This window comes from Sinocyclocheilus grahami, unplaced genomic scaffold (genome assembly GCF_001515645.1).
Source record: "Sinocyclocheilus grahami isolate Dianchi unplaced genomic scaffold, SAMN03320097.WGS_v1.1 scaffold259.1, whole genome shotgun sequence".
NCBI classification, from domain to species: domain Eukaryota; kingdom Metazoa; phylum Chordata; class Actinopteri; order Cypriniformes; family Cyprinidae; genus Sinocyclocheilus; species Sinocyclocheilus grahami.
The window spans coordinates 314,937-329,163 of NW_015505438.1; the positions used below are offsets into that span (position 1 = coordinate 314,937).

Sequence of the window (14,227 nt, forward strand, 5' to 3'; positions counted from 1 at the left end):
GTTGCAAAATATTAGTTTTAATTTTTTTTAAGAAATGCCGTTATTTTGAACTTTCTATTCATCAGAGAACCTTTAAAAAAAATGAATTGTTAGTCTTACTGACCCCGAACTTTTGAATGTTAGTGTATTAACAAAATATATACAAAAGTATAATGAATTGGTGGGGATACATAACGGACACTGTTACCGACTTCAATTGAACACTTAAACAAAGCCTTAGTATTGTGACATGTTTACTTAAAGTCAACATGAAATAGCAATGGCTACCCATTTTACTCATATCTCTACCTACAAGGTATGCTACTAGAATTTATTTTTTTCTGGCATTGCCTGCTTTTCTAGCAGGACTTGTGTCCAAGTGGGAATTAATTGGCTTGTGAAGTGGGTGCTAAAATTACATAGCAAAATGAAGCCAGTTGGTTGAAGGGGAGGGATTTAGAAATGGTGTGTTAGGGGAAATGATTACAGAGACAAACATTTCTTTTTGGGGGAGTAACATGCACCTACAAATTTTTCACAATAAGACCAAGAATGTGTATTAAGAAAGTACATATGGTCAATTCTAATTTCATGGTGACTTTAAGGTTTGTGCTTGTTATCTTCAAATCCTTTGAAAGGTGTGAAGGGATGCTTAGCTTGTGGAAGTGATTGATTGTCCATGACAAATGGCACCAGCAAGGTTTTAAATAGCACATCGGTGTGAGATCTGACATAAAGACTTGTTTTTCTCATTTTATTGTTCTCTTTGGCTTTAGTACAGTATTTTGTTTCTTGTATGTGATAATGTGTGCCTTAACTCAACTGTACCAATATACCCATGTCTCGAATATCCTACTGAAGATGTTATTTTCTCTCATGCAAACTGTGTGTTTGTCCACCACGCCTGGGTTTTTGATCATATTTGTTGACAGAAATGTTCATGTTTCGTTTATCTAGTAATATGCAGCTCCTCTTCTTCGCTCACTGGCCTAATCTCTGCACCTCTCCAGCCAATCGAGCTGTATGCATTACAGCTGACAGGTCGTGATGAACTCTGGCCATAGCATGAACTGTGTGGGAAGCACACTGGTATCTAAACACATTAAAGTGGTATAACCTTCCAGCCCCTGTTACGAGTTAAATAAAACACTAACGTAATGCTTTATTAAATTAGTCGTATCGCTGACAGAGTAGATGGCCTGCTTTTCCGAAGGGGCGTGTTCTTACTATCTCGAGTGAGAGCTCCGCTTCGCTCTGCCTCTGTAGCTGGCGAGCTACTAACTATCTACCCAGGCATCGACGGTTGGAGTAGTCGAAGCTGAAAATAGCCAGCTAGCTTTGCTGCTCCCGTCTAATCTAACTCAGAGTCGACGAGAAGTTAAAATGCTGGAACTGAATCCAAATTCATGAATGCGCAGAAGACGTTTGCCGGAGGAAACTATGGAAGACTGAGAGACGGGAGACATTTTATCGGCGAATATTTGCCGGCTTTTCGGCCAAGCCACCAGCATAAACAGCCGTCGCAAAAAAGCTTCTGCCTCTCCACGGACGTTGTGGTCGGAAGATACGGTAAATTGTCTGGTTTTTAATGTGTATTTTATGTTTGTCGCCAATTGAAGGTGTGAGGTCCGAGTCAACGGTCGCTTGGCTCAGCTGGCTGTTTGGATACCGCACGCGGCGTTTCTGTGCTGGTTACCCGGGCTAGAGCAGCTAACTAGCCCGCCAGCTTTAGCAGCCTCGGCGTTTCGATCGCCTCGGTGGTTATCACTCAGCATATTCGTATAAACGCCGTCTGGGAGCAACAGCTTTATGGTTTGAAGTGGTAACTGTGTTGTCAATGTTTATTTTTGTGTAAGGGGGTTCTCGGGAAACTTAGCCGAATCTGAAGTTCTGATGGACTGTAAATATGGCTGACGTTTCGTTCTAGAATCGAGGAAGCGCAACCTAACTATTATCTTTTGTGATACTTTTTTTCTCGCCGCTGATTGGCTAGACGGAGAGGGTGGACGGCTGTGATTGGTTGTCTAAGTATAAGAGGTTGACAAACTTCTCAGCCTCTGGTGGTCGTCTCACTTCAGTGAAAAATCCCTCAAAACTCCACTTTAAGTTTTGCAGAATTCCCCCTGAAGTGTTTAAGGTAGTTGATACGAATGTATTACTTCGGTGTGACTCTGTATTACGATTTAAAAGTGGTTTTAGCGTTGACAGTAAGAGGGCGAACTGCTAGAGGCCTTGAGATCAAAAGTCCCGCCCATTGGACAGCAAAAATAAAAACACTGTAAACTGGCGACCGTCCTGAACTTAATCCTTCCAATGAGTTTGTGTAATCGAATGTTCCTAATTAACTTAACTAGCAATGGATACGTTTACATGCCAATACACTCATTTCATATTGGATTGTATACTTTTATGTATTTATCTCACGTGATAGTTGAGATTCGAACTAACTTGTAAACATGTTACTGTTTTGGGGAATTGAATTTGTGTTCTGCTGAATACTTGAGCAATTTCAGTAGTTCGTTTAATTTTTATGTAGAATTATTTATTCTTTAATGTAACTTTTTTATATATATATATAATTTCTAAAAACGTATGATTTTATTCGTGTTAATATAATATAAATACCTATGGTCTTTCATTATATTTAACAAACAACATTCATAAGTCACTGGTTAAATTATGCAAACAATAAAAGATGTGAAAAGGTGGCAGGATATATTAATATTATATAATTATTAGTTATAATAATATTACATGGCCAAGTAGCCTCTAGGCTGCTTTTTTACATTTATACAAAACACTGGAATATTGCTTAGTTTAACAGTTGGCCACATTGATTTTGTAATGTTGATTTTAATTTGTAAATGTATTATTCTATAATGTAAATATTCCATTTTTGTATAATGTCTAACATAATGCAACAGTGCGTATTAGCATAATTAAAATAGACATAATCATTTACTATTTTTAAGTTGTGCAAACAATAGAATAAACACAAATATAAAGGTGGTATAGTAAAATAACAAAAAAGGGGTGAATCTGCACATGAATCAATATTGCATTTCAACAATAATAATAATAATATGAGGTCTAATAGCCTTTTTATTTTTTATGTTTTATATACGTTTATTATTTTGAATATTTTTTTACATTTATACAAAACACTACAGTGTTGTTTAAAGCCATACATATAAAATAAAATAAAAGAAAAAGATCACCAGCATGTCGTGATGCAGGGTTGTGACCACTTCCAGGAAATGAGAGTGTGCGCAGTATTTACAGATGCATGACTCAGTCGACCATGGGTGATGTGAAAACTTCTTTGTGTTGACTATTTGGCAAGATAATGAAATGACAGTTGCACATTCATATCTTTGTGTTTTGTAAATCAATTAGGAATCTTATGCTTGTTCTTTTTCTCTTTTGTCCACACAGGTCAAGGTACAAAGGGGCAGCGTGGTGTGAGTCCCCATGAGAAAACCACGACGGAGGGGAGGCCTGCCCGGGGCCCAAAGTGATGCCGCGGACACGGGTACAGCAGGTAGAGGGGCGTCACAGCCACGCTCGCTCTCTCCCTACCGGCTGAAGGTTTCGCCCACCAGAGAAACCCTAACGTACGCCCAGGCCCAGAAGATTGTGGAGGTGGACCTGGATGGAAGACTGCATCGGATCAGCATCTTTGACCCCTTGATGGTGATCACTGAAGATGAGATGACAGCTCAGGACATTGCCGAGTGCAACAGCAACAAAGAGAACAGCGAGCAGTCATCGGTGACCACCGCCGTCAGCTCCCCGCGACGATCGGCGGCCCACAGGGGGAAAAAGAAAGACGTGAAGCAGTTGTCATCGTCTTCATCACAAAACCACTGCTCCAACTCTCACGGACAATCTCAGATGCATTCGAGCGTGAACAGCCACCATGGCACCTTACCCGAACCCACTTTCAGAGAACAAGAGTCTTATGAACCGGTCGAGGCGCCTCCTCGCCCTTCGGCGTACTACCGCTACATTGAGAAGTCCAGTGAAGAGATGGAAATGGATGCGGAGTATGACATGGACGAGGAGGACATGGCCTGGCTGGAGCTGGTGAACGAAAGACGAGCGTCGGAAGGCCATCCGCAAGTGTCACCCAACACTTTCGAACTCCTGATAGATCGTCTAGAAACAGAGTCGTTCTTAGAGTTGCGAAGTCAAGCGCCCTCACAGAGCATCATCGACGAAGACGCCTTCTGCTGCGTCTGCCTCGACGACGAATGTCTCAACAGTAATGTCATCCTGTTTTGTGACATCTGCAACCTGGCTGTGCACCAGGAGTGTTACGGTGTTCCCTACATCCCTGAGGGCCAGTGGCTCTGCCGTTGTTGCCTGCAGTCGCCCTCTCGCCCCGTGGACTGCGTGCTTTGCCCAAATCGGGGTGGAGCATTTAAACAGACCAGCGACGGGCGATGGGCGCACGTGGTCTGCGCTATTTGGATCCCGGAGGTGTGTTTCGCCAACACAGTCTTCCTTGAGCCCATCGAGGGCGTGGACAACATTCCACCAGCTAGGTGGAAGCTAACGTGTTACCTGTGTAAGCAGAAAGGTTGCGGAGCATCCATTCAGTGCCACAAGGCCAACTGTTACACGGCTTTCCATGTAACCTGTGCACAGAGAGCGGGACTCTTTATGAAAATAGAGCCGGTCAGAGAGACTACTATGAATGGGACTACGTTTTCGGTGAAAAAGACTGCGTTTTGTGAGGCGCACTCTCCGCCTGCGAAGGACGGGTCGGATGATGAAGAGACCGGGGGGAGGGTTTTGGGGTGTCGGGCTAACAGGGGTCGCAGTGCCTACACGCATATGCCACAGCTTAAGAAGCAGAAACGAAGCAATAAACTGGATTCTAAGCAGCAGCAGAAGAAAGGAAAGAAAGAAGAGGTGTCAAAAAAAGTCACAACGCCTTTGGTCACTGTCCCAGAAATACCTACTCGCAGGTAATTATAAAGTATATCATATTTAATATATTTAACATGTTTTTTTAAAAAGATCATTTATATATTTAAAATGTAATTTTATATATTTTGTTACAATTACATTGTTTAATTACATTAAAATTTATTAAAAAATTATATGTATTGTATTCCTCATTTGTAAGCTCTAATAATATTTTATATATATATATATATATATATATATATATAAGAACCAAAGACTTAAACTACTTCAGTCTGTGTGCATTGAATTTATTTAATACACGACTTTCACAATTTGAGTTGAATTACTGAAATAAATGAACTTTTCCATGACATTAATTTATTGAGATGCACCTGTATATGTATAATTGTATATACTGTATGATATAAAATTGATTACATTAAAATGATATGTATTGTATTCCTCATTTGTAAGCTGTAATAATATTTTATATGTATGTAATTGTGTGTGTGTGTGTGTGTATATATATATATATATATATATGATATAAAATTGATTACATTAAAATGAAATAAAAAAATTATGTATTGAATTCCTCATTTGTAAGCTGTAATAATAATATTTTATATACATATACATATGTACGTATGTAATTGTGTCTGTGTATGTATGTGTGTGTGTGTATGTATATATATATATAGACACTACATTTTTAATTAAAAATATTTTATAATTATTATAAAGTATTAAACAGTATTTTATGACAAAGAAAAGAAAGCTTATGTAATTATTTTGCTGGTCTTTTTTACAGATTGAACAAAATTTCTAAAGATGTGATCATACAGAAGAAGAATCAGTTCATGCAGAGACTTCATAACTATTGGTTGCTTAAGCGTCAGTCACGCAACGGAGTGCCTCTCATTCGTCGTTTGCATTCACATCTGCAGGGTCAGAGGAGTGCAGAACAGGTCAGAGTTTATGCATATTTAAATTTTGTATACATAAGCCACACCCCTTATGCACAACTACAATATCATGCATTGTGTGCATGATATTGACTGTTATAAACTGTGTGTAGACGGAGCCAGATGAAAAGCTGAATGCTGTGAGAGAAGAGCTGAAATACTGGCAGAAGCTTCGTCACGATCTGGAGCGAGCGCGACTCCTGATCGAGCTCATTCGCAAGAGAGAGAAACTAAAGAGAGAGCAGGTAACATACTGAAATGGTACATATGAAAACTGTGTATTCTTGCATAACAAAGACAATGAAGTTATCTTGAACCAGAAACGTGGACTCAAGTCGAACCAGTCATGGTTTTAAAATCTGTTTGACACCGTAAGCAGGATGTAGTTATTTCTGCACTCATATTTACAGCCTCCAGCATAAAACACATGTGCTGAGCCTATTTTTGTAGCGAGCAGAATTGAAAATGCACCATTAAACTATTAATGAACAAGATCAATGCCATATAGGCTTTGAAGAAGCAACATAAAACACTGAAGTAAACAATTGAATGGAAAAAAGATGCCTGTCTGGCTTGGTACAAGCAGCACAAACACGTTGCTTTTAATAAATCGTGATTTAAATCCAGACGAATAAGCAGTTAATATATACAATTTGTTTCATGTAAATTACCATTCGGGTGTAAATGTAATGCCCCTCCTCATGAAAATTAGAATTTGTGAGGATCAAGTTTGTGCTAGCTCTCAATTGGTTTTGAAAACTGCTTTTCAATTGCTTGCTCCCAATAATCATTTCATAATTTATAGCTGTTATCAAAGAGAATACACAATTTGGTGACCCAGCAATGATTTTTTTTTCTTTCTGTATAGAGCCGAAGCTCTGTTGAGCAGCAGAAATTCTGTCATTGTGAAAGTACAGCACAAGCCTGCTGTTGCCGTTATGCTGCAGTGTAAAGCGAGCATAAGAGTTAGGCTGTGACTTGATTTGCCAAAAACTGCATGTGAAATTGGACTTAGTCATTTCTTGAGATTTGGCTTGGCTGCTTTTTCAGCCAGGCAAAACCACATGTGACATCTTATACTATGAATGAAAGTGATGAAGGCACTTTTTTTACGTGAATACGTTTCTACCACTTCCTTTGCAACTAATTGGTGGTTCGGAAAGGAAATGTACGAGCATTAGTGCAACTGAACATACTGACAAACTGTAATTTGCAACTTCCTGTTTTAATATTAATATAATTTAGGGGGAGGGAATGTTCACATTCAAAGGAACATTTTATTGGACAGAAATGTATATGCCTGTGCATGGAAAAACAAGTCATTACTTTTTTTGTCCAAGTTTTCTGCAAGATTAAGAATGTAAAAATTATTTTAAATAAATTTTAATCTGCTCAAATTTAGTTTTGTCAACATTTAGAACTACATATTGATGACCTGGACTAAAAGCCACAGAACTCATTTTCATGAAGAAATAGGACCCATTACCTTTTTTTTTTTTTTTTTTTTTTTTTTTTATTATAACATCTGCTGACTTCAATCACCTTGACCATATATGAAATTGTCAGGTGTCTCACTATATAACCATGTGTTGCTTCTGTAGGTAAAGATTCGCCAGGCTGTGACTGAGCATCAGTTAACTCCGGTCCTGGTATTGCTGCGATCCACTTTAGAACAGCTTCAGGAGAAAGATACTGCAAAAATATTTGCACAGCCTGTCGACTTGAAAGAGGTGTGTCTATTTTATGTACATTCGTATACACTACTGTTCAAAACTTTGCGAAAGAAGTCTCTTATGATCATAAAGACTGCCTTTATTTGATCAAAAATATAGTATAAACTGTAATATTGTGAAGTATTATTAACTAAAATAAAAAAGAGAATTTTAAGAAGCCGTTATTCCAGTCTTCATTGTCACATGCTCGTTTAGAAATCATTCTAATATGCTGATTTGCTGCTTAAATTACATTTCTTAATATATCTACATCTGCTTAATATTTATGTGGAAACCTTAATATATTTTTCAGGATTATTTGATGAATAGGAAGTCCAAAAAGAATAGCATTTATTTGAAATATACAAACATTTGAACAGTAATGTAAATGTGTCAAGTCATGATCGATTAATATGTGGCACAGGTCGTTTTTTGCATATTGGCCAATATAACAGCTTTAAAAATGAATTGATCCATTAAGCTTTATAAAACGCAAATCTACTCTTCTATTAAAATTTTAATATCTTCACATTGAAGTTTCAGTTTCACAGAAGCTGTGCTCTTGGGTTCTCAGGTCCCAGATTACCTGGAGTTTATCACGCAGCCCATGGACTTCTCCACCATAAAATCCAAATTGGAGGCTCACAAATATCGCTCCGTCACTGACCTTGAGGCTGATTTCAACCTCATGATCAATAACTGCCTGCTTTATAATTCTAAAGACACTGTGTTTTACCAAGCTGCAATACGCCTGAGGGACCTAGGGGGCGCTATCCTGAGGCATGCTCAGAGGCAAGCCCAAAACACAGGCTTCGACCTGGACACGGGCATGCACCTGGCAGAATCGCCACATAAAAATGACTACTACCGCTGCACTTTGGAAGATGGTGAGTAGTTAACAAGAAATCATATAAAACTACCACTGCCAACAAGTTACTGTTGGTATTTAAAGTGCCTACAATTGGGTGAGATTTCTTGACTTTGACATCATTTAGCTTTAACCTTTTAAGTTATTTTTCCAAGATGCCAATGGCATTACGTTTACCTTTTGTTCTTTGTTACTAATGGTTGGTTTTGTTGTGTGTGTGTAGTCGACACGCTGCTAGACCCTGATAATCGATTGCACATGACGACGGAAAACCAGTTGAGGGAGCTGCTAGATAAATTAGATGTGGTGACTTCCATGCGCTCGAGTGGTGCACGCACACGCCGTATACGCCTGCTCCGGCGAGAAATCAACAGCATCCGCTATAAGCAGCAGTCGCGGAACTCACACATGCTCAATGGAGACCTCAAAGAGGAAGACGAGGAGGAGGATGAAGACAAGGAGAGGGATGGTGAACATAACCTGTCGTCGTCGTCATTGTCGGATAAAGGTAAGACTTGACTATGGCTGGGAATCAAGAACCGGGTGTTCAGAATTCTATTTTTTCAGTTAATGTTCCAGAATTCCAGATCATTTTTTTTCTACTAGAATCATATGTTTTTCTTGACATGCAGTTCTGTTAACGGTATTTGAATGTCTGCATTCTTTAAGTTGGCATGAACTGTAAATTCAACACATTTTGTAAATGCATGTTATTGATCCGATTGTAAGCAATTCATCAAGGCATGTTTCGTTTAAAAAAAAAACGAAAGAAATTTGACCTTGTAATTTTTGATTAAAAAAATCATATCTGGATACTTTGGAGAAACAACAGAATTCACTCTGGTCACATATGCAGTAATTTTCACATACTACTTTGGTTACATCTCGACTTTTATAAATTGATCAAAAATAGTCTCAAACTAGTCTTGAACTCTGATTCAAACTGATAGTTCTAATGAATTGTTTACTCGCGCTAAACCGTTCTTGACTTAAAGGGATAGTTCACCCAAAAATGAAAAATTCTGTCATTAATTGCTCACCCTCATGTCGTTCCAAACCCGTAAGACCTTCGTTCATTTTCGGAACACTATTTTAAGGTATTTTTGATGAAATGTGAGAGCTCTCAGACCCTGCATAGACAGCAACGCAACTGTAATGTTCCCAGGTCCAGAAACATACTAAGGACATCGGTAAAACAGTCCATGTGGTATCAGTGGCTCAACTTCAGTTTTGCGAAGCTACGAGAATACTTTTTGAGTGCAAAGAAAACAAAAATAACAATTTATTCAATTCTTCTCCCCCGAGTTACGTCTTCCGGCATTTTAGAGAGTATCACAACGCATACACTTTCCCCTAAGCGTAAACAACGCTGATTACGCAGATTACGTTCATGCGCGCGTTTTCTCCCCTGAACATAAACAATGTAAACAACGCAGATTACGTTCATGCGTGCGTTTTCTCCCCTGAACATAAACAACGCAGATTACGTCAATTACTTAAATGCTTAAGCTCTTTAAAGCAGGATGCAATTCAGGAAGTGACGATTTTGTTCTCTTTGGATCATTGGATGGAAGCGGTTCTTTATTCGCAAATGTTTTATGCGATGTTCCAGGTTTGTGCATAAGTTAAAATTGCATCTTTGGATGGAAACATAGCTATTGTTATAGTTGTGGTGTGCTTTTCTTTTAAATTTTAGAATTAACTATAACTTTTTCATTATTGCTATAGTTACCATCCTTGGTGCGAACAGGCCTTTACTCAAAGTTCGCAAGTTGTTTCTTTCATCATGTCTAACTTATAATTAACTTTTACTAATGTGTATTTAGAAATTGTAAAGTGGCATCAGAACCAGAACCATCCCTTCAGCAAAATTTTAGATTTCTCAATCCGCAATGCTAGTCTGATTCAAGATTCTTTTGTAACATCTGGTTGTTCTTCTTCATCTAGATGACTGTAAATCAACCCCCCCACCCATGCTGGAACCCACAGGCCTGGCTTTGTCCCCTCCCCCAGCAGACACCCACCAAGAACCGCCAACCCTCCGACCCATGACATCCGACCCCAGGACGTCCCCATGCCCACCTAAGCGCCTCAAACTTGACAGCGAGAGCCAAGAGGCCGATTCAGACGCCGCACCTGTGAACAGCTGCACCAAACCTGAGGACCGCCCACCCGAGAACAAACTGATCAACGGCCTCTCCTCCACAGTGTCACCGACCCGGCCTGCCACAGGAGGGGTCGGCCGGCGGACGTCCGTCCTTTTCAAAAAAGCAAAAAATGGAGCAAAGCTCCAGCGTGAGAGAGACAATCAGATGCAGAACGGAAGCAGGGAGGAGGCCGTCAGCGCTGACCCAGACCCTGCACGCACACCCAACTGCACCGCCACCGTCAAGACTGAAACTTCAGCCCAGCCAAAACCTTCAACACCTCCGCCCATATCAACCCCGGCCAAACAGGGAGCAAGAAGCCGCAGCTGTAGTCCAGAGCGCGAGAGAACGCCCCCTCGACTCACTCTAGAGCCTGGTAAAGAAAACAACTGCTTTACATGATGCATTTTAAATGATTTTGTGATAGGTTTACATGAAGGGCACCATGATTTTGGGGTAAAATGTTATTGCAGATTTTCCTGATTAAAAATTGCATTTGGAAATGAAAATGCATTTGTTAAAAATTGTTTTGGTGAAAGCTCCAGGTTTGCACAATATCATTATGTAAAATAATATTTTTGCTTCAAAATATTAAACAAAATAAGAACTATTGTTATCGTACAAGTATATTCTACAAGTATTTAGGAAAAATAATAAACGTTTTACTGTAAAATTACAATACTAATATTTAAGTTATAATTTCTTCATTTTCTAATGTTTAACCATCAAGCTTTTAATTGTAACCTTGTCTTATTTACTTGTAAAATAACTGCTGTCACCCCTGTGGGTTTTTATATGCCTTAAACAATATGTAAATGTGCTTATGGTTGCGACATCATAACCAGTACAAACTCGCTTTTGCATCACAGTTTCCATAAATGGGTGGAGACCTTGGAGGGATAATTACATTTCATTTTATTTATTTACATTTTACAAAGCATGGACAATCTTGTTTTTCATGACAAACTGAAATTGTGGTATGGATAATACTTTATACGAATGAAACCTTTTTTAGCTCTCACCAACGGATTCAGAAAGCACAAAGATGGCAGCTCTGACTCAGAATGCAGCTCATCGCCGACTCTCAGAGAACTGTAAGAGAAAATAACGAAAACCTGAAACCTCTCTGCATCATATAGTTCACATGTGCAGTTAACTGATCACTTCTGTTGCTTTCAGTGTCTCACCCCCTAAAAAGAGCAGAGGGAAACCTGCCTTGTCCAAAGTCCCTTTTTTAGAAACTGTTAACGGAGACTCTGACTACACTGGGACTGGTAAGAAATGAATCCCTATGAAATGTTAATATATTTGTTAATATTTTTTTGTGCCCAAGTGGATACTACAGTCATTGTTCTATGCAGATGTTCTGTCAAACGGTGATGCGCCTGAACCGGAAGCTCTGGATTTGGTGTGGGCCAAAAGCAGAGGATATCCGTCCTACCCTGCTCTGGTGAGAGAGGGCGCTCTACATTCATATTACTTGAATACAACGCATTGGTTTAATTATTTTGGGTAACGCATACCAGTCAACATCTTTAAAAAAATTTGGAAAAGTCTTTTTTTTTTTTTTTTTTAGGCTTGAGAATTTTACCAGCCTTTCACAATAATGGGACAGGCCTGACATCAAAAGTGACCTTGTTTCCATCATTAATGCACATTCCTGGTCTGATTATGAATTATTCCTGAGTCCAGGGATTAAGTTTTTTTTGTCAGTCAAACCCCTTTGACCTAAAACACCTCTGAGAAGTTAATATTTCAGAATTGCCAGTCATTTAACAGCTAGTTAATGGTCACATGACAATTTTTTTTTTCACAAGTGTGTTGTTTTGATTGCTATTATCATATTTCGATTTGTTTTATTAAAATAAATGATTGTACGTGTATAATTTTTATGATATAATTATTAGTTTCATCAACTTTCTTCACTAGTAAACAAAGTATTTAAAAAAAAGTCATTGCTTTTATTATGTTATATATTTAGTTTAGTTTTTTGTATTGTTATTAAAATGTTATTTTCGTAAAATAAATTAATTTTACATTTTTATTACTTAATTATTACCACCTTTGACTCACAAATCCCAGTTTGGAAAAACCCTGCATTAGTCCATGTTATTTCAAAATTGCATCAAAATTTGCTTAATTTCTATGACGTTTTCTTTTTGGATAACATTGCTAATCCCTCATCCACAACTTCTCATGGGCCCTATATATTTTTTTTCTCACCAAATAGCCTGTTTTTGGGGGTTGTGAACCGTGTTAAAGCAAACCACTGACGTTCAAATATTAAAGGAATGGCTTGAATTGCTCTTATTTTGTAGATCATAGATCCAGACATGCCTCAGGAGGGTCTTCTGCATAATGGAGTCCCCATCCCTGTGCCTCCGCTTGACGTGCTGCACCTTGGTGAGCAGAGACAAGAAGAAGTCGGCGAGAAACTCTTCCTGGTTCTCTTCTTCGACAACAAACGCACCTGGTGAGCACAGTACTGGGGATTTACTTTGTTTTCCTTCAGCTTTATCCTCCAGACTTTGCATTTTCAAAATATCCTTTGTAAGTATCTGCTGGCTTTACGGGTTTCAGAAGGAACTGACAGTGAGTTTTTCTGTTCTTACGTCTATCTCTGCAGGCAGTGGCTGCCACGAGATAAAGTGATCCCTCTTGGCGTTGACGACACGGCCGATAAACTGCGTTTGATGGAGGGCAAGAAGACCAGTATCCGGAAGTCTGTGCAGGTGGCCTACGACCGAGCTATGATCCACTTCAGCCGAGTTCGAGGAGATCATGGTTTTGTCGGCTCCAACTACATGTAGAACAGAAACGCCAACCGCATCTGTCCTAACGCACCACTCACATGGGCTTTCTAAGGCGGTCTAAGAGCCATTTGGTTAGTGCACCAGGTACTAGACTCCTGATCATTCAGTTCAGTTTAGTTTATCCATGTGTTCATGACGCAACCCTCTCAGTCATTTCAGATTCAGGACTGGAAAGTACAGTGGCTTCTACCAATAATTAGTTTTTATGAGGTGTCACTTTATGGTGATGGCGAGTCTAAACCACATAGACTCAGAGTTTTAGCGTTTGGGTACATTCAGAGCAATTCATTTCTGAAAAATGTATTTTAAATGAATGAACTGAAAGAATATAAACGTTTGAATGGATCACTGCCATTTTCTTAAGATAGCTTTTTACTTTTTAAAGTTTTACAAACCACTTGTATATTGTAAAGACACTTGTGTATACAAGTATGTTTTTTTTGTTTTGTTTTTTTTTGTTTTTTTATCATAGTATCTAATTAAATTTTTTTTCTTCTTGTTTATTGTGAAATAAATTGCCTGGAGGAATGAAGAAATGAAGGGTTGTGTAAATACGTGTAAACAGATTTTCAGATGAACTGACTTCCTACATAGTTTATTCTGCTTGTCTTTGATAGCGGATGATGTGTGTGTGTTCATATATATATATATACACATTAACGGCATACGATCGTGTATGTATGTGTATATGTACCGACTCACGGTTGTCTATGGTTAAATATATATTCTCATTTTTGATACAAAAAAGTAATTTATTTATGGACCGGAAAGAGATGCAGGAATTAAATTATATTGGTTCAAGATGGAAAGCAGATCTCTTATTTAAGAT

General features: G+C 38.6%; 1 protein-coding gene across 1 annotated transcript; it reads left to right on the forward strand.

Moving 5' to 3' along the window:
* Positions 1 to 83: 83 nt before the first annotated feature.
* On the forward strand, positions 84 to 13,822 carry brpf3b (bromodomain and PHD finger containing, 3b). Its single transcript, XM_016290403.1, has 13 exons — positions 84 to 1,548; positions 3,415 to 4,952; positions 5,705 to 5,861; positions 5,972 to 6,103; positions 7,460 to 7,588; positions 8,145 to 8,457; positions 8,662 to 8,946; positions 10,386 to 10,961; positions 11,601 to 11,679; positions 11,765 to 11,859; positions 11,947 to 12,035; positions 12,904 to 13,058; positions 13,212 to 13,822. The coding sequence occupies exons 2-13, from the start codon at positions 3,451 to 3,453 to the stop codon at positions 13,393 to 13,395; spliced, it is 3,696 nt and encodes a 1,231-aa protein (XP_016145889.1). The 5' UTR covers positions 84 to 1,548; positions 3,415 to 3,450; the 3' UTR covers positions 13,396 to 13,822.
* Positions 13,823 to 14,227: the final 405 nt, after the last annotated feature.

Bases quoted from the DNA above. Each gene is read 5' to 3' on its own strand.
- brpf3b (XM_016290403.1), top strand. From the start codon at position 3,451: ATGAGAAAACCACGACGGAGGGGAGGCCTGCCCGGGGCCCAAAGTGAT. The intron at 8,458-8,661 runs GTGAGTAGTTAA...GTGTGTGTGTAG, and splicing joins CCGCTGCACTTTGGAAGATG to TCGACACGCTGCTAGACCCT. The intron at 11,860-11,946 runs GTAAGAAATGAA...TGTTCTATGCAG, and splicing joins CTCTGACTACACTGGGACTG to ATGTTCTGTCAAACGGTGAT.